Source organism: Manis javanica, chromosome 8, assembly GCF_040802235.1.
Source record: "Manis javanica isolate MJ-LG chromosome 8, MJ_LKY, whole genome shotgun sequence".
Lineage (NCBI taxonomy): Eukaryota > Metazoa > Chordata > Mammalia > Pholidota > Manidae > Manis > Manis javanica.
In genome coordinates, this window is record NC_133163.1 from 3,678,071 (window position 1) to 3,704,849 (window position 26,779).

The 26,779-nt window shown below is 40.1% G+C and overlaps 1 protein-coding gene and 1 non-coding gene across 8 annotated transcripts in view; one reads left to right on the top strand and one right to left on the bottom strand.

Annotated features, from left to right (window-relative positions):
• Window positions 1-24,861, bottom strand: part of WDR20 (WD repeat domain 20) — a 56,965-nt gene extending 32,104 nt beyond the window's left edge. For 3 of the 7 annotated variants that reach the window (XM_073241838.1, XM_036991540.2, XM_036991537.2), the window contains exon 1: window positions 24,555-24,857. In XM_073241838.1, coding sequence (XP_073097939.1) covers window positions 24,555-24,803 — 249 coding nt within the window. In that variant the 5' untranslated portion in view covers window positions 24,804-24,857. Of the gene's footprint in view, window positions 1-24,554 lie in introns of all 7 variants that reach the window. The other 4 variants (XM_036991538.2, XM_036991541.2, XM_073241839.1 and 1 more) reach the window with 3 other exon arrangements.
• LOC118967172 (U6 spliceosomal RNA) lies at window positions 883-986 on the top strand. Its single transcript, XR_005054067.1, has one exon. It is a non-coding gene; the product is annotated as a U6 spliceosomal RNA (small nuclear RNA).
• Window positions 24,862-26,779: the final 1,918 nt, after the last annotated feature.

Here is a 26,779-nt window from a genome sequence, read left to right on the forward strand (position 1 = left end):
CCAAATATTTTAGGGCATAACTGTTTCATAGGTGACCACTCAGACATCTGTGATATTTTAACCCACCACAGTAAAAAGCCCTTTGAAGCACCTACAATGTACCACACACTGGTGTAGGCCTAGTAACACAGTAACGAGTAACACTGCCAGTTTCAAAATGAGGATCAGTAAGACTGGCACATACAGGAATGTGAAGAGGCTGGCCTCTCCTAAGTACTGCAGGAGTGTAAGCTGGCACAGCCTTTATGTAGGGCAATTCGGCAACACGTAGCAAAAGCTTCCTTTCCTTTAAACACAAATACAACTCCTAGGAATGTATCCTCAGACAACATTTTTCACGTGTGTTAGCTATTTGTAATAGCCAAAAACTGGCCCCACAAAAGTCCATCGACAGCAGGTTAAACGGTGGGCTACACACAGAACACTATTCATGGTATACCTTGTGCTGAGAACAAACATGGATAAATCTTGAAAAATTATTCATATGAAGTTCAAAAATAAGGAAAACTAATCTGTGCTGCTGCAAGTGAGGTCAGTATGGGGAAGAGGTCACAGAGGCGGCTCTGGGTGAACAGGAATACTGCTTCATATGTGGGGTTGATTCTACTTTGTGAAAAGTTGACAGAGCTTTACACTTATACATACTCCTGTTTGTATGGTATCCTTAAATTTTAAAAAATTTCAATGAGCAAACACATGTACAAAGATGTTTTGTTTATAACAAAACATTATTAATATCCTGTGTTGTCCAAAAAGGAAATGGGAATATATATCATGTAGCCATTTAAAATTAAGATATTTACTTATAAATAAATAAGCAAAGAAGGACATTACAGACTTTTTCATTAAGTGAAAATGCAACAATAAAAAAAATAGGATTCTGTGCTCATTTAGGCAGTACATATACTAAAACTGGAGTGATTCAGAGATTAGCATGGCCCCTGTGCAAGGGTGACACTCAAATTCGTGAGGAGTTTCATATTTAAAAAAAAAAATTCTAAAGACAAATAATAGAGAAATCTTAAAATTGTACATACTGTAGTCATATTGCTCGTAATAATAGTGTATTGTTATTTTGAACTTATAGAAAAGAGCAACAATGTTAACTATACATGAATATCATTAGGAACTGAGATTCTCCACATAAGGGATATAAATGTAAAATCATTAATCTTAAATTTGATTAGGAAAGACCAATATGAATTCATGCATTTTTTTTCCTTAAAAAAGAAAAGCTGACAGATCCAATAAAGGGTTGACATCCAAAACATATAAAGAGCTCACACACCTCAACAAACAAAAAGCAAATAATCCAATAAAAAAATGGTCAGAAGAGCTGAACAGACAGTTCTCCAAAGAAGAAATACAGATGGCCAACAGATACATGAAAAGATGCTCCACATCACTAGTCATCAGAGAAATGCAAATTAAAACCACAATGAGATATCACCTCACACCAGTAAGGATGGCCACCACAGAAAAGACAAACAACAACAAATGTTGGCGAAGATGTGGAGAAAGGGCACCCTCCTACACTGCTGGTGGGAATGTGAACTAGTTCAACCATTGCGGAAAACAGTATGGAGGTTCCTCAAAAAACTCAAAATAGAAATACCATTCGACCCAGGAATTCCACTCCTAGGAATTTACCCTAAGAATGCAGCAGCCCAGTTTGAAAAAGACAGATGCACCCCTATGTTTATCGCAGCACTATTTACAATAGCCAAGAAATGAAAGCAACCTGAGTGTCCAAGAGTAGATGAATGGATAAAGAAGATGTGGTACATATACACAATGGAATATTATTCAGCCATAGAAGAAAGCAAATCCTACCATTTGCAACAACATGGATGGAGCTAGAGGGTATTATGCTCAGTGAAATAAGCCAGGCAGAAAAAGACGTATCAAATGCCTTCACTCATCTGTGGAGCATAAGAACAAAGAAAAAAACTGAAGGAACAAAACAGCAGCAGACTCACAGAACCCACGAATGGACTGACAGTTACCAAAGGGAAAGGGACTGGGGAGGATGGGTGGGAAGGGGGGGATAACCAGGGAAAAAGGGGCATTATGATTAGCAGACATAATGTATAGGGGGGCACAGGGAGGGCTGTACAACACAGAGAAGACAAGTAGTGATTCTATAGCATCTTACTATGCTGATGGACAGTGACTGTAATGGGGTATGTTGGGGGGACTTGGTGATGGGGAGAGTCTAGTAAACATGATGTTCTTCATGAAATTGTAGATTAATGATACCAAAATAAAAAAAAATTAAAGAAAAAAAAAAGAAAAGCATGTTTTAGCTCTGTCTACTAAAAAGTTACAGAAGTGATGACTAAATAGCAATAGGAACTTCTAGAACCCAGACTGTGCCGCAAAAACTATTTGGCACTTAAAAGTTACTAAGTTTCCAGAGCCTTGATACTGGAAGGAGGGCAGGAAACAGACAAGATGAATCTGGAACATGTATTTATACTTCTTAGTAGGAAGGCTATCAAAGCCTACCGAAGTTGGGTCCAAAAGACTAAGGAGGCAAAGCTGAGGGACTACTACTGGCCAAAATAGGGCAATTTAAACATCAAAACAATACTACAGAATTTTCGTAGAATAAAATAAGAATCTGAGTTCACACTAATATCAATAAGCGGGAAGAAAAGGAAGCTCTTCCTTACAGTACACCAACACCCAATAAATGTAGAAGGAAAGGGTAATGGATTGAAAACTACCATTTTACAACCATTGCAGTAATACAGTAATAACTGATTCAGCCAAAAATCTCTAATGGAACTAAAACTAGTATATGAGGGTTTGATGAGAAACAAAATAGTTGTGTTATGTCTCAAAGAAACTCCTCATAAATTATGTATCAATCACAAAAAGAAAACAGAACTTTACAATGGATTCATTTAGCAAACACAACCTTAATCTATGTTAACATCATCAATATGAGAGCAAATCAACACCATGGGCCTCCTGCTCTGCTGCTCTGAGGACAAAACACTGACTGTGTGGTGTGCCTCCCAAAATGCAGACCATGACTCTGATCATGAAAAAATAAGAGACCAATCCAAATTGAGAGAAACTCTACGAAGTAACTGGTCTGAACTCATAAAAATTGTCAAGATCAAGGAAACAAAGACAAGGCTAAGAACAGGTTTTGACTGAACAAGACCAAAGAGCCGGCAGCTAACTGCAGTGTGAACCTGAACTGGATCCCAACCAGGGGAAAATGGCTATTAAAGAGTGGCTCTTGGGAAACAGATAAGATTTTAATGTGAACTGTAGATTAGAGAAGAGGAATGCATCAATGTTATATTTCTGATTTTGATAAATGTACTTGTGACTGTGTAAGTGAAAATCCTTGCTGTTGGAAAACAAACAAGTTTATGTGGACAAATGGGCTCACGTGATTCCTACAAATTACTCTCCAATGATATGTATTATATACATTCATGTCCACACATGTAGAGAGAAGGGAGAGGGTGCGGGAGGGTAAGGATAGATGATGGGGGGCACACAAATGATAAAACAAACAGGCAAATTTTAAACAATCAATCTGGGTGATGGCCATATGGGAGATCTTTGTACTGTTCTTGTCACTTTCCTGTAAGTGTGATAAAGCAAAACAATTTTTTTAAGAGAGACTTAGAGGATGCATACTAAATGCAATGTGCTGTACTTGTTTGGAAACAAATTTGAATAAACCAACTATAAAGTAACATTTGTGGTATTGGTTACATGAATCTACACATGGGATAAAACTGCACAGAAGTACATACACACACACACAAATGCATGTGAAACTGGTGAAATCTGAAGGAGCTCTGTCAATTTCCTGGTTTTGATACTGTGCTACAGTCCTGCAAAATTTATCACTGGGGAAAACTGGGTGAAGCTACATTGGCCCTGTGTGCAAATTTTTTGCAACTTCCTGTGAATCTATAATTATTTCAAATTAAAAGGTTAAAAATAAATTACGTAATTAAAAAGATCCTTACATCAAGAAACTGTAAAGATTTTATGAATATTTATGAATCTGTCAAAGAACAGACTGTATTCAAATATAAGTTTTTACATCTGAAAATGTTGTTTTATTTCCCCAAACACTCCATGTACTGAAGCACAGATGCGATGCCTGGGATTTGCTTTAAAATAATGCAGTAAGGGAGATAACATGAAATGAGACAGCTGCATGTTGACAGCTGGTGAGGCTGGGAGGCAGGTATATGAAGTCCTTTATACCAGTCTACTTTTGAGTAAGCTGGAAATTTTCCACAATTAAAAAAGTATAATTTTGTTTGGAACATATACTTATTTCTATGCACATAGGTGCAAAGAAACCAATTTGAAAAGATACCCACCAAAATATTAAATATGGTTATTAAAAGAGGGGTAGGTAGCATTTATGTGACAATTTTTTGCCTTCCTTTCAAACTGCATCAAAAATTCTATATTGCTTGTTTAATATTTTAAATAGAAAAAAAAAAACAGGCCAAAAAACCAAATTGAACTATTTCAAAATTATTCTAGTATTTTAAAAGTATGTAATGACCTAGCACAGGGTCGCAGAAAAATACATGCCTTTGTGAACAATAAAATTCACCATAAAAGGAAGCTTACTGCAACATCAAGTAAATGCATGAGCCAAATGATAACAGCACCAACAGGTGAAGATACATTTTGCACTAGCAAAACCCTAAGTTTCACATGAATTAGGATGCCGGAGCCTGTTAGTAATGCTTTTGTGGCACCAGTGGCATTACTCAAACAGATGAGAAAGGACAGGAAAATTCTTTAAAGAGGACAACCGCTCAGAGGGCAGATAAGGATGCCCTGGATGGTTCTATTGTTTCACCCTTCAAATAGTGCTACAATGTTAGAACGGTTCACTGTGTGTTCCAAATTTGCTACAGTGGCAAATAAAGATATCTGTTCCCAGAGTCCTCTTTGGAAAATCCAATGTGTTCCCAGCTTACCTTCCAATTCTTTCTCTAATGTAGATTTAAAAATTGAACCCCCATCTTTCTCACAAGAACTGAACTGAGAATTATCATCAACCCATGCTTTTCTAGAGATTCTGAGAAAACTCAATCCTACATTATCCTTAATCCAGAAGAAATAGTAAAAGGATTACACAGTGGAATTTGTTTTTCTACATACAGTAATATTTTAGCATTTAAAAGTCAAAATCTTGAGGCCTGAAATAAAAATATTAGGCACAATAGGGACAGTATTGTATTCAGTCTCAATGGGAAACAGTACTGTATTTCAAATGTAGGTTAACAGGCCAACAAGCTTGGAACTGAGTAAATTCCACACTGAAGGCTGAAATCAAAAAGAACAGAAGTTAACATCAGGCAACAACTGCACATGTGCTTCACTCTGAGTACTTACCATTAATTATCTCATGTAATGAAACATAACTAGTCAAAAATTTACAAATACTAGCTTAAAAAGCTAAAGCTGTTCACAGAGAAGTGGACTGAAGAAGCAACTCATTTCCCAGTGTGAATGACTCTGCAGTGCACCTCTATACACAACAGTCTTATGTGAGTGTGCCTAAGTCTTACATACACGGAATCAGACGATGGACAAAGCTGGAGCAAGGCTTTTTAAAAAGTCACATTTGCTCTCAAGATGCTGTAATTTAAGAGAAAATAATTGCCTAAAATCATACAATCAGTTCACACTGCAGCTAAACTTGGGGCTCTGGTCTCACTCCTCTGGGTGCTCTAGACCTTGTAAATGCAGGAAAAGTACTTGAGTCACCGAGAAATGCAGGAAAAGCTACTTGGAGTCTTCTTGCTTCTACAACAGACAGTAACAACTAGTCATCAAAACTTGGTATGATATTATTTATAACACAGAGTAAAGAAATACAGAAGACTACAAAACTCATTAAGCTTAGCATAAGCCAAATGACACTTTTAGTTGGGGCAAAGTTCATAGATACGTTTCAACTCCGCTAGTCTTCTCTAGGCTGAGAAGGGAGTTGCCTAGCTCTTGATAAATCTCAAGCTGGCTGTGCCCTAAGCAACTAAGGCCAAAGCCCACTCCACAGCTCTTTCCAAAGCCCTTGTCTTCCAGAATATCTTCCATCTGCAGCAGAGCCAAATGCCCACTAATCAAATTCTGGCCAGCAGGGATGTATGAAAAATTTGTATGCAAATACAAAAAGAATGCATTAAAAACCGACATCAATTTTAAGCCAGGCAGCATAGATCTTGAAAGCTAAGAAATGCAGGCCAGCAGCTCAGCTGGGTGGTACATAATGGCTGTGACAAAGGTTGAGACTCCAAATACCAGCAGGATGGCTACAAACCAAACGAGTCCTTAGAGTGGCACGGAAAGAGCTCTGGCCTCTCCCCACATGGAGTACTGCACTAGATCTGTCCTTTCGTTTAAGAGACACACAATAGTATAACATCCCCAAATCTCCCTGTTGTCCACAGCAAGTCTGAGCATTTGTGCTGTTCTCACAAAGTTCTCGCATCTCAAGCCCCATACATGAATGTCTGGCAGTGAGAAACCATGGCGTACCCAAGGGCCCCAAGGAAAAAGCGCATGGCACAGCACACAGCCAGCCAGGGCCCATCCTGGTGCAATACGAGGCTGGTGCTCAAGCCCAGAACTGTCCACTCCAGAAGACCACCTTCCTTAGTCATGGGATACACTTCTTCTGCCTGAGTCCCTGGCAAACTCATTGATTTAACATTTTTACAGGACCAGAATTATTTCTCTACATGACTCCTGTATCAATCCCATCCTCCTAAGTTGGGTAACAAAAACACTGAATAGTGCACCATTTCAAAAGCGTCACATTATAGGAAAAGCCCTGGCTGAAAACCTAACTTCCACTTTGAGGGGTGGTTAGGACCACAGACGGTATGTATAAGCTTGACTCCGGTTCTGCCATTCCTAGCCCTGTGAGCTACAACAAGCTACTCGCTTTCCACACTACCATCTCTACAGAACAGGAAAATGGGGGTGATACAACAGGTCCTACCATACACAGTATTTGAGGATACAGGAGTTAAAATATGTAAAGTGATTAGAAGAGTACCCACACAAAGTGCTATGAAAGTTATCACTATTAAGTAAATAATATCAATTTACATGTGTTAATGCATTCAAATTAAGTTAGCACAGTGAACAGGGAAACAAGCATTTGATTCCTCACAGGCATTTAAAAAATAGATGGATTCTTCTTTTTAGCTACTTGTCCAAACACATGTGCATAGGGGGTGTGTTTGTGAGGGTGTTGAAAGTGAGAGGGGGGAAGGTCAATGAGGTAAGAGGGAGCACCCAGCCTAAATAACATGCCCTCCCCCTCACCAGAGACGGCGCTGTCCCCTGGGTCAAAGCAGTGCTCAATCAGCTGGTACTTGCTCACTTCACTTTCATAACACAACTGGGCTGAAGCAAAGCCAGCGAAGTTACTTTTTCCAATCAATTAAGATTTTACTGAATTCAATGTAGTATAAGTTGTAAAAATAATGTAAGTTCAAAGGCCAGAGCTGTGTAGTATACTGATTTATACCTCAACAAAAGCACAAGTTAATCTCTGAAACACAAATACAGAGTAGCACATGTCATGTGATGGCTAAATACTAAGAATGCCAAGGCTGGACTACAATCTCAAAGCCTCTTCTACCTCTCATTTCTCTGACACCTTTTAAGTAAACGAATATTAAGAAGAGGAAATGAAATACTCTATTTCTATTTTTGAAAAGAAGTTGATAGGTTGTTGCTTAGTATATGGGGTTAAGAACATGATGGGGGAAATCCAAACATATGGGTATTACAACCATTCGTGATATGACCCTGTGACAGCTGCATCATCACATGCCCTCTTTGAGAACAAAGGTTTATGTGAAAGGCAGCGTGGAGGCTAAGAAGGACAGGCTCTGGCACCTGACAGACCCTGCTGAACTCTCACACACCACTTAGCAGCTGCGTAGCCTTGGCAAGTGACTGCATTCCTCAGAGCCTCCCTTTCTCATTGTATATACATAAAGCAGCAAACACCACTACCTACTTCAGTGTTTGTGAGGATGACCCAATACACATAAAAACATCTTGTTTAGTGCCAGCACAGAGTAGGTGTTCAATAAATCGTAGCTGTGATGGTACACAAATTAATAACTATTAAACAGCCAGTAACTTCTACTGTTTACCGTGAGGAGAGCTCTGAATGAGATCCCAGAAGGCAGTGGTTCTCAAATTTAGCACATCAGAATCCTCAGCTGGTTAAACAGACTGCTGGGCCCCACCCACAGAGTTTCTGATTCAGCTGGTCAAGAGTAGGGTCTGGAAACCTGTCTTCCCACAAGTTCTAAAGATGCTGCAGAGGCTGGTTGAGTGCCACACACATGTAAGAGCACCACTGCTGGAAGGGAAAAGAGGAGGAGGAGTCTGACAGTTTCTGTAAATGTAAGAACTCAAATATTTAGGCAAGGGTATCGTCAAGTAGAAAGGTGAGATGGCACTTGAGTGAAGACAGAGACACATAGACAAAGCACATGTGCAGGAAAGACCCCAAGGCGTCATCCTGACTTCAACTACCTGTGTGAGGCACCTCACCATGAAAGGCACACATTTTGAAGGAGCCACTGGCACAGTAACTTTCTTAGTAGGCTCAGCTTGGATCTGATAGTTTTAGTAAAGTAAACTATTACAAATCTTGGGAAAGAGCCACAAAGTGACAAAGGCAATGGCAAGCAGAGATGGGACAATGGTTGTGTGGTATGGAAACAGGAAGAAAAGACCGGAAGCAGTGAAGGACCATCAGTGATTTCGGCGCAGGGGATCCCATCAGCTCTCTCCCACTGAGAGCACCCACTCTTACTACAGCCAGGACCTTCAGAACCTTCACCCGCTAGATGGATGATGGCCCATAAAGGGAATCCATTAGATATGAGAAAGAGATTTGAGAATCAAGCCCCATTAAACCCTATTATTTATTAGCTTGGCATTATCAGGCATTAATCAAAGGAGCTAAGAGATCTCAAAGGTGATTCACTCAAATGAGAGGAAAATCTCTTCTTGTTTTATATAACTTATTAAAACTTAAGTGTAGGGCATAATATTAATTAGCTTATCACTGCACCTATTGTTAATAATCTTATCAATCTTTATTTACCAACTGAAAATTCTACAAGATTTGTTTCACAATCATGCTCACAAATAGACTGTACTTTAATCACTATTTTTAGGTCAACATTGTTAAGATAAAGATAACCGTGACTTACAATAAAAAAAATACACACGGCTCATTGTTCTATACTCCTCAGAGTTCAGCAGAAAACTGCTGAAAGATTATTCTCCATATAAGATTAAGAGATCAAGAAATCCTAAAATTGTTCCCCCCAAAAAAGGGGTGGTGGTGGGAGGCTTAAAACCCAATCTCACATCTTACACCAGGATAAATCTCAGCAATAGCAAATATCAAATGTAAACAATGAAACCTAAGAAGTACAAGAAGAAACAAATGAGAATTTTAAAAAATAAAATAGGAAGGTTAAGTATGACCCAACCCATAGCCATAAGAGAAAAGACTAATATGTTTATCTATTAAAAAATAAAATTTCCACCTAGAGAAAACCATAAGCAAAATCAAAAGACAACTGACAACAGAAACCAAATTGTCTGCAACTCAGATCATAGATTAAAGGCTAATTTACATAAAAGAGAGCATTCCCCAGGAAGTCTCTCACCCCCCAGAAAGACCAAAATCCTAGGAGAAAAATGGGTACAGGATATGGACAACTCACAGAAAATACAAATGGCTCTTAACTATATGAAATGATGCTTACCTCATAGTACAACAAACACAAAACTACAGCATTACATGATTTTTCACCTGTCAAACTGGCAAAGATCAAATAATAGTACACTGTGCCAGAAGCATTAATTGGTACTTGTGGAAGGCAATTTGAATATGTCTAACAAAATCACACACACATGCCCTTTGACCAGCAATTCCACACATAGGAATTTATTCCTCAGATATACTAGCACCATGGCAAAATGATATATATGCATAAGGTTATTACTCCACCATATTTTGTAATAGCTAAAGACTGAACACAACTTTACTGTCCATCAAAGGGGGAGGCATGGTACATTGGTACAAATGGAATAGTGCAGCTATTAAGAAAATAAAGAAGCTCTTTACACACTGACAGAATAAGCTCCAAAACATATTTTATAAAACAAAATAAAAACAAGGGGCAAAACAGTGCAGATGCTAAAATTTGTATTTTTTTTCCTGAATTTTCCAAATTTTCTATCACAAACATACCCTACTTTTAACTACAAGGGTAAAAATATCTTTCCTTTTTACTGCCGCCAATGAAGGGAAAAGTCCCGTATGCAAACTTATAAATGATTTGAATGATCAACAGACTTTCCTTGTAAGAAAACCTTCAGAACTGAACAGATTTCTGTTTTTCCATGCCTCTACCTATTGTCAGTACTAAGGTAAGATGTATGTATGGGAGAAGGGGGAGGTGAGGAATAAATTAGGGAGAAATGCGGTACATATAGTAGCGTGCTGTTCTTTACATACACTATCTCACAAAACATAGATGCAAAAGATCAGAGAGAAAAATTGATTTAAAATATTTAACCAAATACCAACTATATACAAGAATATAGGCTTATAATTGCAGTCTACCTCATCAATAGACAAATGACAAAGTCACTTGCACATTTATCCATTCATTCAAATATCTAGAGTGCCCATAATGCATCAAAGGCACTGAGCTAGACACAGGGATTTCAGCAACAAATTAGATAAAATCAGCCCTCCTGAGGTTTCAATTTAGAGGTGGGGAGAAGAGGGGCAATAAATTTCAAATTGAAACTATTTTATTATCATCATGACTTGACATATGCTAGAGAGATGATTCGGTAGAGTGACAGACCTGACCTACTCTAGGGGTCCGGTTGGAGGCATTGACAAAAAGAACCTATGAGCTCGGATGTGAAGGAGCAAGGGGAGTGGAAGCGTCTTCACAGGCGAAGGAAGCAGCACTTGGAAGGCTCTGTGGCAGGAAGGGCTTGTCAGAGCCGCTGAAAGGCCAGTGGTCAGAAAGACGCAGAGAAGGGAGAGGATGCTGAGGTGACTAAGGCCAGCACAGGAGCTTGTTTACGCCAATCCCTTCATCTGTAATGCTGAAAGCAATGAGAGCCAGTGAAAGATAACCCTGGGAATGACAATCAGATTCATATTTTAAAGATCATCTGGCTCCTGTATAGAGAATAAATTACAGGGAGTGACAGTAAAACAGGACCCCATCAGACGACTGCATGGTGCCCAGCTGAGATGAGTGAGGGCGACAAAAACACAAGTAGATGTATTCGATCTACTTCGGATATAAAACCAAGTTACCAGGTGGGGAAGGAAGAGGAGTAGAAGAGAAGAAAGTGTCATGACAGCGATGAAATAGAAAACACGTACGGGGACCAAAAGGCAAAAACAAAGCTACATTAAAAAGTTGAAAATAAAGGATAGAAAAGACATTCATGCAAACACTAACAAAATTAACCTTTTTCCAATTCTCAAAATAGAATTTAGGGCAAAAATAGAGGTGAGAGTAGAGTATACACACACAAAGAACAATCTACAAAAATTAACAATTCTGAATTTAATAAAAAGCAAAAAGCAACAAAGAGAAATTAAAAAATTCAGAACCACAGTGAGATATTTAACATACTTGTCAGAAATTGATAAATATCGGTCATAAAAATTGTAAAGATATGGAAAATATGAACAGGACAATTTAGTCACACACATGCACATGTCACCCTGAGCCTCACAATTAGAGGGGATATACTCTTGGAACACTTTAGGTCACAAAGAAAAAGTCTCATCACATTTCAAATAACTAATATCAAAAAGCATATTCTATGACCATACAATGCAAATAAATTAATAACAAATTAAGCACTATAAATAGAAATTTTAAAATGCCTTCTTAGAAGCTCAAGGGTTAAAGAGGGAATAAAAATGGAAAAAACAAAATATCATTTACATCTTACTGACAGTATCACCACATATCTAACATATGGAAGACTTTTGTTAAAGCAATACTTAGGGGGAATGCTATAGCCTTGAGCACATTATTAAAAAGAAGGCGTGAAATTTACCCAAAGGAAACAAAATCCCTGATTCAAAAAGACATGTGTACCCCTATGTTTACCGCTGTACTGTTTACAATAGCCAAGATACGGAAGCAATCTAAGTGTTCATCAGTAGATGAGTGGATAAAAAAATGTGGTACGTATACACAATGGATATTATTCAGCCATAAAAAGAAAAGAAATCCTCCCATTTGCAACAACATGGATGCAACGACTAGAGAATATTATCCTCAGTGAAATAACCCAGGTGGGAAAAGACAAATACCATATGACTTCACTTATTTGTGGAGCATAAAAACAAAGCAAAACAGAAGGGACAAAATAGCAGTAGATTGAGACACTGAGAAGGAACTAGTGATTACCAAGAGGGAGGGGTGGGGGGAATAGGGTGAAGGAGGTGAAGGGGATGAAAGGGCACAATAATTTGCAATCACGATATAAGTTGGTCACAGGGATGGTAGTACAGCATGGAGAATACAGTTAATGATTCTGTAACATCTTCCTATACTGATGTATAGTAACCACACTAGAGGGGTTAAGGATTTAATAATACGGGTAACCATTGAACCGCTGTGTTGTATATTGGAAATCAACAAAAGATTGTATATCAACAATAATTTTTTTAAAAAGGCTTGAAATCCGTTTTCAATTCAGAAACCTCAAGAAAACAGAAAGGAAATAAAGGTAACATTAACAAAACAGAAAACAAAGAAACATCTGATTCTTTGAAACAAAATTTTAATTGACAAAATCTTGCAACTCTGTTCAAGACAAAATTTAAAAAAGGAATGATGGGGTTGAAGCCCTGCTAGTGACTGAGCCCAGCAGCTGCTTAAAAGCCAGAATCTTTAGTGCCCCAGCCACTCCAGAACAGGTCACAGCACTACAAAAGGGAGCCACAGTTTCAAATCAGTGATGGCCATGTCCGTGACCACAGACAGATGGCCTAGAAAGAAAAGGGCAACAGGAGAGAAAAGGAGCTGGCAAGTGACTATCAAGAAGCAGGACCTACAGCTGACAGTGACAGAGCTGGAACTTTGCTGGAGCACACGTTAGAATGAGGAAGTTAGAATGAGTAAGTTCTAACTTCCGCCTAAAAAATGGATTTGTGCTTTCAAGGGAATACGCACTGATTTATTGCAATAAATACTTTTTCCTTTGGGGGGTGGGGTAAACAATTTTAGGAACAAAAGATACAGATACAGTAGACATAAGATGGGAGTGAGAAAGGAAAAGGGAACAGGGCCATGTCATAAGAAAATCAGTGAGGGAGGAGGTAGAGTGAAGCACTGAATGGCCAAAGAGAGGTGGGCCAGAAAGGCAGAAAGAGATTAAGTGTCATGACAAAGAGTATTTCAATAAACAGAAGATGATCAGCTGTGTCAAACACTGCTGAGAGGCCAAGGAAGTTGTGGGCAGCCTGGTGTTTGATGGATCTGGCAGCATGAAGCTGAGCGACCAGCACCCTGGAGAATTAGAGCAGTGGGAGCCCAGGTGACATGGGAGTGAAGGACAACTGTTTCTATCTGAAATTAGTAATTTTGGAGCTGACACCATTCAGCTGATGGTAAGACCCAGCGTGTAACTATGGAAAGGGTGCCAGAAGTAGACTACAGGAGGTCACTGGGGTGGACTTGGAAGCCAAGAAGCCAAGGTGCTTAATGGGTCCTGCAGTGGATAGGAAACCACCCAAGATGAGGGCAGAACTGGGGTGGAGAGGAAGGCTGTGAGGCAGGTACCTAAGTCTTCAATGAGCACTGGTGGTCAAGAAGCCAGTATACAGCCTGGAGAAAGAGAGATAGCAGCACGAGTCTAAATGGCAGTCAGAGGGGCTGCCTGGAGGAGTGGCAAACGGACCTATATCTGATGTGGTGCTGCACTTTGCAGTGTGGTAGTCAGGATTCCGCAAAGCTTTTCCAGCTCAACCTGTGCCCTACTCTGAGCTATAGGGAAATGCAAACTGCTAGAGCACCAAGGAAAGCCCTCGCATAACCACCACCACTTTTTAATTGGCTGAGCTAATACTGTCCTCCATCCTGCTAGCTACATGTACGAGGAAAGAAAAACACCATGTAAGGACCTGTGCAGTTCCTACAGTGAACCCGAGAGAAGACCTGGAAGGCAGCGTGTGAGCACTTTTTCCCACGACAACAGGATAAGGAAGATGCAGCTTCCAAACAAAGCTAGCTCAAGCGATAGGCACTGGATACAGCCTCCTCCAGGGTTAGCCCAGAACGACCCCAACAGCACAAGGTTTGAGGCTGTGACTTATTTCTAAAAGTCTCTCAACCAGTGCAAAAGGGGCTGGCAAGACTACCTCTGTGTGCTTGGGTAACTAACACTGATCAAATTGACCTGTGCCAAGGATTTTGAAAAGATATCTGATTTACTTCAAGGAAATACTTAAAGGACTATAATCTCAATCATTTCATTCACCTAAAATTGAACACAATGTGCCTACTATACATAGGCACTGTGATGGACATGGATGAATAAGATGGTTTCTGCCCTCAAGACTCGCAGTCTAGTCAGGGAGAGATTCAAACAAAAAAATCACAAAATTATGTGAAAAGGTGGGAGGGCATTCATAGTAGTCAAACAGCAAGAGCAAAGGAAAGAGGTTTCTAGATCACGCAAGAGTACAATGCAGCCCAAGCAGTACTCAATGCACTGACTACAGTGCGCTGAATTCCTACTTTACTGATTCAACTCACCACTCGTTCCTCTCAAGGAAATAACTGCATCTATCACATCTGGGTCCCCAGTCCCCTAGCCCAGTGTAAGACCCTCAGTGTAGTTTGCATCACTTGGCTGCCTACTCAGTATCTAACTACAGATCTGTTCTCCTGTCTGCTATCTACTTACACTGCAGCTCTGGAGTGGGCTCCAGAGCAATCAGGGTATTGGATAACCCAATCCCCTTGCTAAAGGTGTATGTTAGCTAAGACTCAGGTCAACCAGTGCATACTATTTCCCTGGCCACCAGAATGGGCTGGTAATCCTATCTGGAGCATTGAATTGAAGGAGGTTTGCTGGGGGCTTGTGTGAAATAGTCTTCCTAATTCTTCGAAAAAGTAACTGGAAGAGCTATTCACTCTCATCCTGGATACTGGCTCTTGATCTGGTCCATATGGTACAGAAATGTGAAGCCCAGAACCTCTACCACCACTTTGCCATGTAAGCCAGGCTGCCACATGGTGGAAAGCAGAACCAAGAGCATCTCCGTACAACAGAGCTAGTACCCCAATCACACCATGCCTGAAGCCCACCTTACCTCTGGAATTTTCAATTACATAAGCCAAGCAATCCCTTTAAAGTTTAAACTAGTTTCAGTTGGGTTTGCTGTTACTTGCAAACCAAAAGATCACTAACATTATAATATATTCCAGGTATGCTAAAGCCAAAAAACTACTAGTGGTACCAGCTCCTTTTACAGTATATATTCCAATGTTCACCTCTTGCTTCCAGAAAAGTCTTAAATTTAATTCCTGACTAATGAAAGGTAAATCTTTTCCCTCTTATTGAAATGTTGGAGAATGGCATCTGGTTAGCACTAAATAATAAAACTGTGGCTCAAAATTATCTATACAAATTTATTTTTACAAATTAAACTGCAAAAAATATGAAAATTCTTCGTGACAGAAATACACACAAAAAAACACACAACACACCCTTAAGCAAAGTTACAAGACAGATAAACTGGGAAGAAAAAAATCTGTAATTCACATTACAGACAGAGGGCTAATCTCCCTAACACATAAAGAGCACCTTAAAAAATATATATATATATAGATTATCTAACAATTCAATAAAAAAACAGGCAAGGGATATGAAACAGTTCACAGAAAAAGAAATACATTTCACTCATAATATGTAGAAAGATGCTCAAGCTCTTTTATCACAAGTGAAAACAAACAAAAATTACACTAATTTCTCACTTATTAGATCAAATGCAAAAGTTCAACAACATGCCCTGTTGGTGAGCCTGTGGGGAACCAGCTGCTCTCGTATGGGAGTAGGAAATAGTACAACCCCTCCCTATGGAGGGCGATTTGATGCCATCTACCAAAAATATATACACATTTACCCTTTTACCCAGCTGTACCTCCTCCGGAAATATTCCTGCCTCCATGCAAAATAACATACATGCAAAGTTATTTACTGCAACATTATTTGTAATAAAAGTTTTTTTAAGACTACCAAGAGTCATCTTAAATAAATTACGATACATACACAGCATAGAGTATAAAGCAATTATAAGAGTAAAGAAGAATTCAGTGAAATAAGTTAGGCAGAGAAAGGCAAATACCAAATAATTTCCCTCATTTGTGGAGTATAACAACGAAGCAAAACTGAAGGAACAAAATAGCAGCAGACTCGCAGACTCCAAGAAGGGACTAGCGGTTACCAGAGGGGAGGGGTGGGGAGGGTGGATGGGGAGGGAGGGAGAAGGGGATTGAGGAGCATTATGATTAGTACACATGGTGTGGGGGGGATCATGGGGAGGACAGTGTAGCACACAGAAGACAAGTAGTGACTCTGTCGCATCTTACTACACTGATGGACAGTGACTGCAATGGGGTGTGGGGGTACTTGATAATATGGGTGAATGTAGTAACCACATTGTTCTTCTTGTGAAACCTTCATAAGAGTGTATGTATATCATAAGAGTGTATAGTAAAGAAGCTATTTACTAATGTGGAAAGATCTACATTATATATCATTAAGCAGAAAAAAACACAATGCAAAATACCACGCATAGTATGCTCCCTCAATTTCTTCAAATCTGCTCAAATGTCATCTCTTTCTTACAACAACAGAAGGATGAGTCAAAAACAAATAAAATGATTATAGGGAAAAGAAGGGAACTGAGGGGGAGTACAGAAGTAGAAGCTAGACCTCTGAAAAGAACCTGTTTCAGAGTACTGATGTTGGAACCACATAAATGCTTTATATAATTAAAACGCAAAATTAAATTCATTTTTAACAGATTTGAGGCATAACTGGTTAATGGGGAACTGCACATACTGTGTGCAATTTGATGAGTTTGGACATATGTAATATCCATGATACCATCAACATGTTCAAAGTAAAATACATACCCAACAGCTCCCAAAGTTTCTTTGTTTTTTGTGGTAAGAACACTTACCATGAGATCTACCCCTCTTACCAAATTCTGAAGTGCACAACACCATATTGTTACCTACAGGCACTATGGTATACAACAGATCTAATTTATTTATCTAGCAAAACTGAAATTTACACAAAATTAAATTTGTAAGCAAGCTCTCATGTTTCTAAAACAGGATTATGGTAACAGTTGTGCAATCTGGTAAATTTACTAAGAATCACTGAATTGTACACTTAAAATAGATGACAGGAAGGCACAATAATTTGACTGGAATAAGTTTGAAGAGGCAATGAAAGAAGCAGAAAAAACAAGGAGAGACTGATGCCTCTCCAACTTCGGTTAGTACATGAGCCATCTTGGGACCCTCTTCAAATGCAGATTTGAATCAGTAAGTCTGCACAGGGGCAGAATTCTGTACTTCAGCAATGCACTCCTTCTCATAGTATTTTTAAATACAAAAGATTACGAAGGACATCAATAATATTAAAATACAGTTAAACAAGTTCAGGATTAAAAATTTTTTCTTCATGCTGAAGAATAAGCTCTAGTAGCAGATCCACTAACTACTGTAATTTCAAAGTAGTGATGAGTGTAAGTGACATTTGATACATTTACAACAACCATAATGTGATATGCAAACATCTGTGTTTTTCACTGGTGATAAAGTCATAGAGCTTATTACTACTGTAATTTGTTGCCTATATTAATAATTGAACACTGTGTTAAAATTCAGTTATAGGTTGTAAAAATAAACATGTAAAATTTTTTTCCTATCTAGATTGACATACCCCTAAATTCTATTCAAATTAAGAAGCCCTAACAAGTGAATATTGTCTAAAATAGCAGACACTGCCTGCATATCTCCCTACTAGATTGTAGGCAGTTAGGCTAGGGATTGTGTCTTATTTGTCTTCAAGTCTACAGGTTCAATAAATGTTAGGTGAGTAAGTAATTTATTATTCTGCTGGACTGTGAACTCAATGGCAGAGATGGTCTCAACGCAATATAGAGTACGCACTCAATACATTGTGACAGAATGAATGTAGAAATATCTTGTCTCTTTGATTCGATGAGAGTCCTCTCAAGGTCAGGGATCATATCTCATACTTTAATTCCTCACAGCCTAGTATACTGCTTTTCACACAAAACCACTCGAATTATTTATTAGATGAAACATTAAGATAAGACAGAGCCTCTGAAATGAAGATCAAAGTAAAAAGAAGGAGCACCTGGACCAGCTGTGTGGTAGCAGGGGGGAAAAAAAGCACAGACCAGCAATGAGCTGGCTGTGTACTAACTAAAGGAAAAGCAGCTCCAGGTCACAGACCATCTACAATTTGGTTACTTGAGAATATGCTGACATACTCCTATTATTACTTTTCAAATATAAAAACTTTATAAATTCCTTCCTCATCAACAATTCTTGCTTCTTACAAAATCTACAGTTTCAAGTACATTTTCATGCTACAAAACAAGATAAAAGTGTAGCACTGATTGATCTGATATGGTTTTTAGTACGATACACCTCGCTTTAAAAAAAATCTGTATTACAAAATAGAATCAATGCAAAACATTACTAACTTTACAAAGTACTAACTGGCAGAGAAGCTGTAAAGCTGAGAAAAATGCTAAAAGGTTAAGAGCAACTACCAACTAAAGGTCAATCAGAAATGAAGATAAAGCACTTCTGAAATCAGCAATATAAGGCTATGATTTTTTTAAACTTATAAAAATGTGATCTGTATACTAAATTTCAGGACAAATCATCATTTGAAATCCAATCCAATATTCTTCTCCTACTAGGCAGAGAAATACTTCTCCACTTCACCTTTAGTCCTTAATTCCACTTGATACTTGTACTGCTTATGCCATGTGCAGAGCACACACCTTCTGCTTTATACTACAGGTACTGGTACCAAGATACAAGCTCCTTAGAGACAGAAGATGTCTTAATTCACCTTCACATCACCCACAACAGACAGCAGCACCTTGTACATAACAGCTCTGCAATGAACCCTTGATGAATGAGGGTTATTTATTTTAAAGCTAGACATACTTGTACTCTATTATGAAAAACAGATGCCAAATATTCACAGGATAAGGTAACTTGTCACTAATACGCTCAATTTAAATTGCCCTGAAAATTAAAACTGAGACTGTCTACCAGTTATGTCTATTTTTGATGTCTACTCCTAAATAACCAAATAGGACCACATCTCACATTTCTGCACAAGCTAACCTTACTGAAATATAAATAAAACTATTCTCTGAAACATCAAACACCAGACTACAAAAATCTTCACATTTATTTTTAAAACAAGGTTCTTTGGGCACATAGCCAAACTAGTGACAAAATCCACTAAGTATGTTTTGATTCTTCCTCAAGTTCCCTACCAAAGTACATTCTTAAATAAAGTCACTAGATTAATTTAACAATACTAAATACAGGTGAAAAGCTTCTTGGGGGCAGAGACTGTCTACACCCAGCATCCTGAATAGTACCTCATATCTAGTGGGCAACCCCCATAAATATTTACTTAACGCATGACATTCATAACCGTCTCATGGACTTCACTAACATTCTGGGGGATTCTTACCATTGCTCATGTCTATCCATGGAGTCTTTCAAAATCTCATCACCATCCTCCTCTTCAAGGTCAAGGCAACCAAAGTATCATATGAAAGTTTCTCAAGCCTGCTTTAAGTGAAACTTTAGATGCTTTCCCCTCAGTGCATAAGATTCTACATTCAAATAACTAAGTATCAATGTTTGAGAAATTATTAAGTAGCACTTAATGGGAAAAATACAGGTTTCCATCTCATTCCACATGTGGCATACTAAATTAAATACAAAATTTCTCAAAGTATATTAGATATAAAAAGTTATAAACTTTTAATCCTCCTTCTAAGCCATAAATGGGGAGCAGCGATGTGTGCAAATTACAAATGGGGAGAAGGGTGTGAAGATGACCCTCTCTGGAGCAGTCCAATATCCAAAACCAGCCTATGGGGAAAAAATATCAAAGGCATCTATCTAGTTCACCTTCCCACACAAAGCATGAATTCCTCAGTCATCAACAGGTGGTCCTGCAGTCTTTGAGAAAGAGACAGAATACTTCCCATACAGAATGCTCGTTCTCTCCAAGTCAACTCTCATTACCCTCCTAAATAACTACAGATCTAAAAATATTTTAGATGTTATTACCTGAGTTTTGTGGCCCAGGCTTCATCTCATCATGAGTAAAAAGCTTTTGTTAGCATAAAGACCTAGTGAATCATGATGTTTTCAACTTGGTTTCACAACACACCCCACTTTTCCCAATTCCCATTCAAGAAGTAGGCAATGAATCCAAGACACGCAGACATCCCAATAGGAGGATGAGTTTATTTCTATTAAAAAAAAATATTGAGCACAGAATCATACAATCTCAACAGCTGAAAAGGGAAGCCATCAATTCTATTTCCCACCTATTGTAGGAATTGCTTCAATATCATCTGTGGGGCAGTCCATTTGTGGCTTGGAATCTTAAGATGGGGGGAAAAAGTAAGGCTTTTTGACTTGAATGTTAAGTAATTCTGAGTACAGCTTAAAAAGCTGTTTGGTAGTACACAGATCTGGCAGGTAATGGTTTGACAGTAGTAGATCAAAAGTAATCTGCACCATTTGGTTACTTTCCATTATTTCATTGTCTTTTACTATACAAGTTCCCAGTTTTCCCAGAAAGCTAAATTTGATACCTATTAACAGTAATTTTAAATGTCTTTAAAAAAATTTGAACTACTAAAAATACCCATTACTTTTGGGCCCAAAATTGAATTTTTCAGCTTCTAAAGATCTTTTTAAAGTATGACACAGATGGACACAGACACGTTAGTCATTCACTCAGTAAATATATAGTAAGAGCCTGTTCTATGCTGGACACAGTGCTAGACACTAGGAAAGACAGAGAAAGCAGAAAAGATATGGTCCCTATTTTAAGGGAGCTTTGTTTATAGAAGAGGTAAGTCAGATTGTTGCCCAGAGGATTACAAATCAAGAAAAGCACTAGAAAGACAAAGTACAAGATGCTACGAGAAAACGTAATAGGGAAAACTGGTCTAGCCTGGGAATTCAAAGTAGGATTTGCTAAGGAAGTGATGTTTAAACTGAGATCTGAATAGTGAGCACTCATACTTTTGTAAAATAGATTTCCATAAAATGAAAGAGTTGGTCCAATAAGCCCAGCTACATTTGGCATGTTTATGGTAAACCATCTGCTTTTTAAAAAAGAGTAAAGCTACATATGTTAAAAAGAGGTTTGAAAGCTAGTAGGTGAACGTTCTTTGGGGCAGTGACAGGCCTTCCTCATCCTTGCATATCCTACATCACCTTGCCTAGCGTAGCGCCATAGCAGTCATTCACAACTTTGCTCGAATGATGAGTGCCGGTATTCAATCAATGTTCATGTATCTTTAGATAAGCAAAATAAATTCACCAAACTACATCTCCTCACACAAGAATCCCACTCCGAACTTTGTGAAGAAAAGATGCTTCCATCTACCTCACAGGATTGACACTAAGATTCAGTGAGAGAGTATACGGCAAAATGCTAGGGTAAACCCTGAAGAGCTTGGGGTATCTGGCAGCCTGCGACCAAAAAGCTTGGTCAGCCTCTTCTCACTAAAACAGATGTTCAGATTCAGTTGTGCTTCGTTTTCCTCACCAAGAGAAAAAACTGTAACACACGTGCGCACACCTTCCCTAGCCCTGGTTTTTCTCCGCAGCGGTGAGGCTGCATAAACTCCAAGGATGACTCTGGCTCCAGAGACTGACTGGCAGATGTTTTAAAAGGGCCAAAATTACACTCCTCAGATTTTAGCTACCTCCTCATCCACTCCATTCCCCAATGACTCCATACTTCTTTTCTTGAATGGCAGGCACAAAGTTCCTGATTTAAGTTTTTTAGAAGAACCTATTTTCCACTCATTTTACATGCAGATTTAAGTTGAACGTGTTCATCCAAGTTGTATCTCCTGAATAATCTGCATAGTTGTTGTAAAGCTTTATATGCCCCAAAGAAAATATGAAGGGGGGGCGGTTAAAATCAGAACGACCAACTGTCAAAACAAGATTAACTCCTAACCCCAAAAAGCAAATTTTGGTTTTCTGATTAAAGAAAATTATCTCCTCTATTTTAAAATCAGAAAAGAGTCTCAAAAACAGTCACTTATACTCAGAAATAACAGTAAATAAATGAGAATTCATTCATGGGAAACAAAACTTTAAAAAAATTACAATGGCTAAAAGAGAGTTGAAATGTCCACCACATAATGTGAATATGTATATACAAGATATTACCACATGAAACTGAAATTTTACTAAAAAGTTGAAGTGCTCAAATAAATTGTGCAGCTGAAGGCAAAGTTACGTTTCAGATCTGTCTGGTTTAAAATAATTTTTTATACAGTTTTGAAAAGCTCTCCTAGTTTTATCCTTCAGTGAGTATCCCACTAAAAGAGAACACTATCCAGGCAAGAGGCCTGTTTTTATGCTGCAAACCGGGGCTGCCACATCCAGGTAACGTTTGCCACTAGAACGCTTCAGAAATAATATACTTAAAAAAAAAAAGTTTTTAATGGTAATGCCTACACTAGTAATTACTACTAAATGTAGTTTTTAAGCACTTAATTTTTATGTAAATAACTTTAAATAAAATTATAAATGTATTTCCAGAGAAAAAGCTGGTCCTTTCAGCCCTAGCATTAATATCAAGATAGCAGCTTCCTATTTGGGTTACTCTTAATACTCATTTTAACTATATTTTACATCTACTGAGTGTTTCAGGGCTTTAAAGTTCATTGCAGTCATTATATTATAAAGTACAACGTGTGCAGTAAAATATTTTTTTAAAGAGCTGCAGATACAAGTTAAATAACTCGTCCAAAGTCACCCAACAAGTCAGTGACAAAGCTGGGCGTAGGACTAAAATTTCAGCTCCTGGACTAACTGCTTCACACTTTCCCAAGTCCAAAAGAGAAAAGATAAAGTCAAACGATCTACTGGGTAACTTACAATAGCATACACTTACTAACAAAAAATGTTCACCTTGAACAAATGAGACAACGTGCTACATGCAGATACCACTATTAAATCCCAAGTTCACGCAACCAAGCAAAAAAGTACTGCTTCTGGAGAGAGTAAATCCTAGAGAACTTTCACTCTCAAATATGTACAGTTTATTTTCACACTAACCGTGAAGTGTATTCACTTTCTCACTATTCCAAGAGTCAAGTCAAAGACCACGTTCTCCAAAGCAAGCAGTTCTCAGCGAGAACAATGTTAGGTAGCCAATACAAGAAAAGCTCTAATAAGTTGCTTCTTTTTAAAGAGAGATTTTTAAAGGATGATTACATGCTTGACAGAATTACTGTTAAGTCGCCCGCCAAGAAGAATGGTGCTTGTAAAGTAGGTTTTAAGGCATATCCCTCCCTGTTCGGGACACAGTCTGACTTGTTGGACAAGAATGATTCGGGCACGCTCACACAGAACCCCTGTGATCCAGCTGAGTTCGCTTGAAAACATCGTTTCGACCTCCCAACTGCCGTACTCAGCCCTTGCCCAAGCTATACGGGACAAGATGACCCTCTTTAACAATCTCTCAAGAGGTTCCCCCAGCGGAGACGGTGACAGCCGTCCTCCCCCGGGTGTTTTCGGAAATAGAAAGTGTTCACACCAGAGGGAGAGGCTCCTAGGAGGTGTCGGTGCGGAAGCAGGGGGAGCAGCCCTTCGCGCCGAGCAGGTCCTTTCTGACCTGGTCTCAAGTCCTCCGCTTCCCAGCCCCGGTTCCGCCCCACAGACAGACCTTCCCAGGCCGCCCTGCGCCCCCGTTCTCCAACCCACAAGGGGACTCCCAACCTTCCCGGGAGACGCGGCAGCCAAGACAGCCAAGACGGCCACCCCACCCCTTCCGGGGAAGCGCAGGCCCGCTGCCTGGCCGTGTCGGGAGCCTGCTGGACCCTGCGGAGGAGAGGCGGCCGGCCCCTCGTGGGGCCTCCCAGACGGAGCCCCGCGCCCGCGGTCCCTTCCCACCGCCCCCGCCCCCCCGGGACACCACCATCACCGCCCTCCTCACTCCGAGCCCCCTTCCTCGGAGCACCCCAGCGGAGTTACCGGCCCACTCCAAAGTAAGGGCGCCGGCCACCCTCTTCGGTCACCCTGGCCCCCGCCGTCACCGCCCTGCTCCCGGCCTCTCCCCACGCCGCTGGCGGGCCCCGGTGACGCCCGGGTCGGTACCTTGCGGACCCCCTTGTAGATGTAGAAGTAGAGCTCCCGGCCCACATTGAAGCAGAGGCGGTCGCCGTTGCCAGACTGGTCGTTGAGGTTTACGAAGGAGACGCGGACAGGGTTGGATCCCTGCGAGTTGAAGGGTACCCGGTTGGGCCGGCTGTACTCCGAGTGAGGCAGCAGCTTGTACAGACCTTCCCGGGTGGTGAACTGGGTCTTAATCTCGTTCATCTCCTTCCCTCCTCCCTCCGTCGCCATCTTGGAAAGCAGCGTTCATCCTGCCCTAAGTGCCCGGATCACGCCCACCGCGCAGGCGCCTTACTGGGCCTCACCCTCCCCCCGCCGCCTCCTCCTGGCCCCTCCCACCCGCTAGTCGGCCCCGCGGAGGCCGGCCGAGGGGAAGGGGCGGGCTTGTTTACGGCCTGACTGCGCAGGCGTGCTCACCTGGCGCTCTCCACGTGGTGGGGCGTGAGCAGGCTCCTCCCCCGGGCGCGGCCTCGGGGCGGCCCCGCCACAGTACAGGTGAACTGGCTGGGCATCGGGGGTGATCCTGCCTGCTCGCCGAATCCCCGCCTGGGACGGGAGACCTCCGGAGCGGAAGCCGCGGGAACCCTGCGGCGGCCAGCGCTGAAGTGGGCACAGGGCGGCTGCCCCGAGGGCCGCGGGACCCTGAGGGGCTGAGGGCGGGAGCCGAGCGCGGAAGCTCCGGGCGTTCTGCCGGCGGGGTGCGGGCGCGCTCTCAGGCTGAAAGGGGCGGTGTCTGTTTCCCCGGCGTCCCCCGGCCGCTGCGCAGACCGCCTGGACGCCCGCGGCCGGAAACCCCCTGCACCTCCCGTGTCAGTTTCCCAGAAGGTACCGAAGAGCGCCTCAGTTTAGGCGGGGTCGAGGAGAGGAGCGTGTATGTAAAGTAAGTACATATACACGGTGCATAATGTATTTGCAAGTCATACATCTGAATATATAACTAGAGCAAGCATTGGCTGATTTTAAGGAAAGCAGGTTGTGTGGGCGCTTCTGTTTACGTTTGTCTTCACCGGGCATTCAGAGAAAAGGGCGCAGGGTCAGTCGGGGAACGGCTGCGGGAACCAGACTGAGCCTAAGCGGATTCACTTCTCTTGCTCGCTAGTTTATTAAGACCTCTCAGAGAAGTTAAGGCCATTGATAAAAAAAAAAAAAAAAAAAAAAAAGGATCAAGTGGAACCTGCGAAACTGTTTTCTAGGCATAGTTGTGTGCACATACTGTGCTGGGTTAGTAGATAGTGAGACAGGCACACGTGTTAAAGATTGAGCAATCACAGTTTTGTACCTGAGCTTCTTGGCATATTGCTAGAATAAGCAAGTTTCTAAAGTGACAGAAACATTCTGATAGAATTCCAGGACGGGGAAAGCCAACATTTGTTAGATCAAGGACTATTCCTTTAAATCAGCTGGAGGATCAAAAAAGTGGCTGAAGGTAAGTTCTAAAGTTAAGAGGAGTCTAGAGCATAAACATCTTAATGTATTGCAAAGCAAGTAGCTGCTGGTGGACACTGCACCAATGATGTAATAGTGCGTTTGACACTAACATCCTGTGTCCTTTGTACATGTTGGCAAAAAGGCAGAGTAAAACCCTACTATTTAATAGATCCTTGAAATGCTTAAAATATTTGTTATCATTGTTTTGATGTTGTCTGCCCTTCCCTAAAAGCCAAATAAATAGCAGAAATCTTTTAGAATACCTGGATGTATTCTGTGGTCACTATGGATTTATCCCAATGTCCTATAACTGTTATGTTGCATTGAAAATGGGTATTTATAATGATCACCTTGAAGGATAGTGACATCCTGAATCATCTAAAAATAATTCAGCTGTGTTCTCTAGGTATCAAGTGGAAAAAAAGCATAATACTACTTTTTGGAGGGGGAAAAAAACTCGGCAAGCAAAACTTAAAACAAAAATATTTTATTAGTCCTTATTTAATCACAACTTTCAATTACCGGTAATTATCTGTATGCCTTAGGCATTCTATTAAGGTTTTGTTGTATGTAAATTCAACATATTTTAGTGTGATCACAATAATATTTATATCATAAATATATAATAACTAATCCTTTGTCCCATCCAAAGCCTTTGAATAATCTTTATTCTTAATTCTATTTCTCTTGTAGTTTTTCCCCACACAGGGAATCAATAAATAACACCCAAATTTCAATAACTGGGCAGAACCTAAAGATCATTTCTGATTTTCACTTTA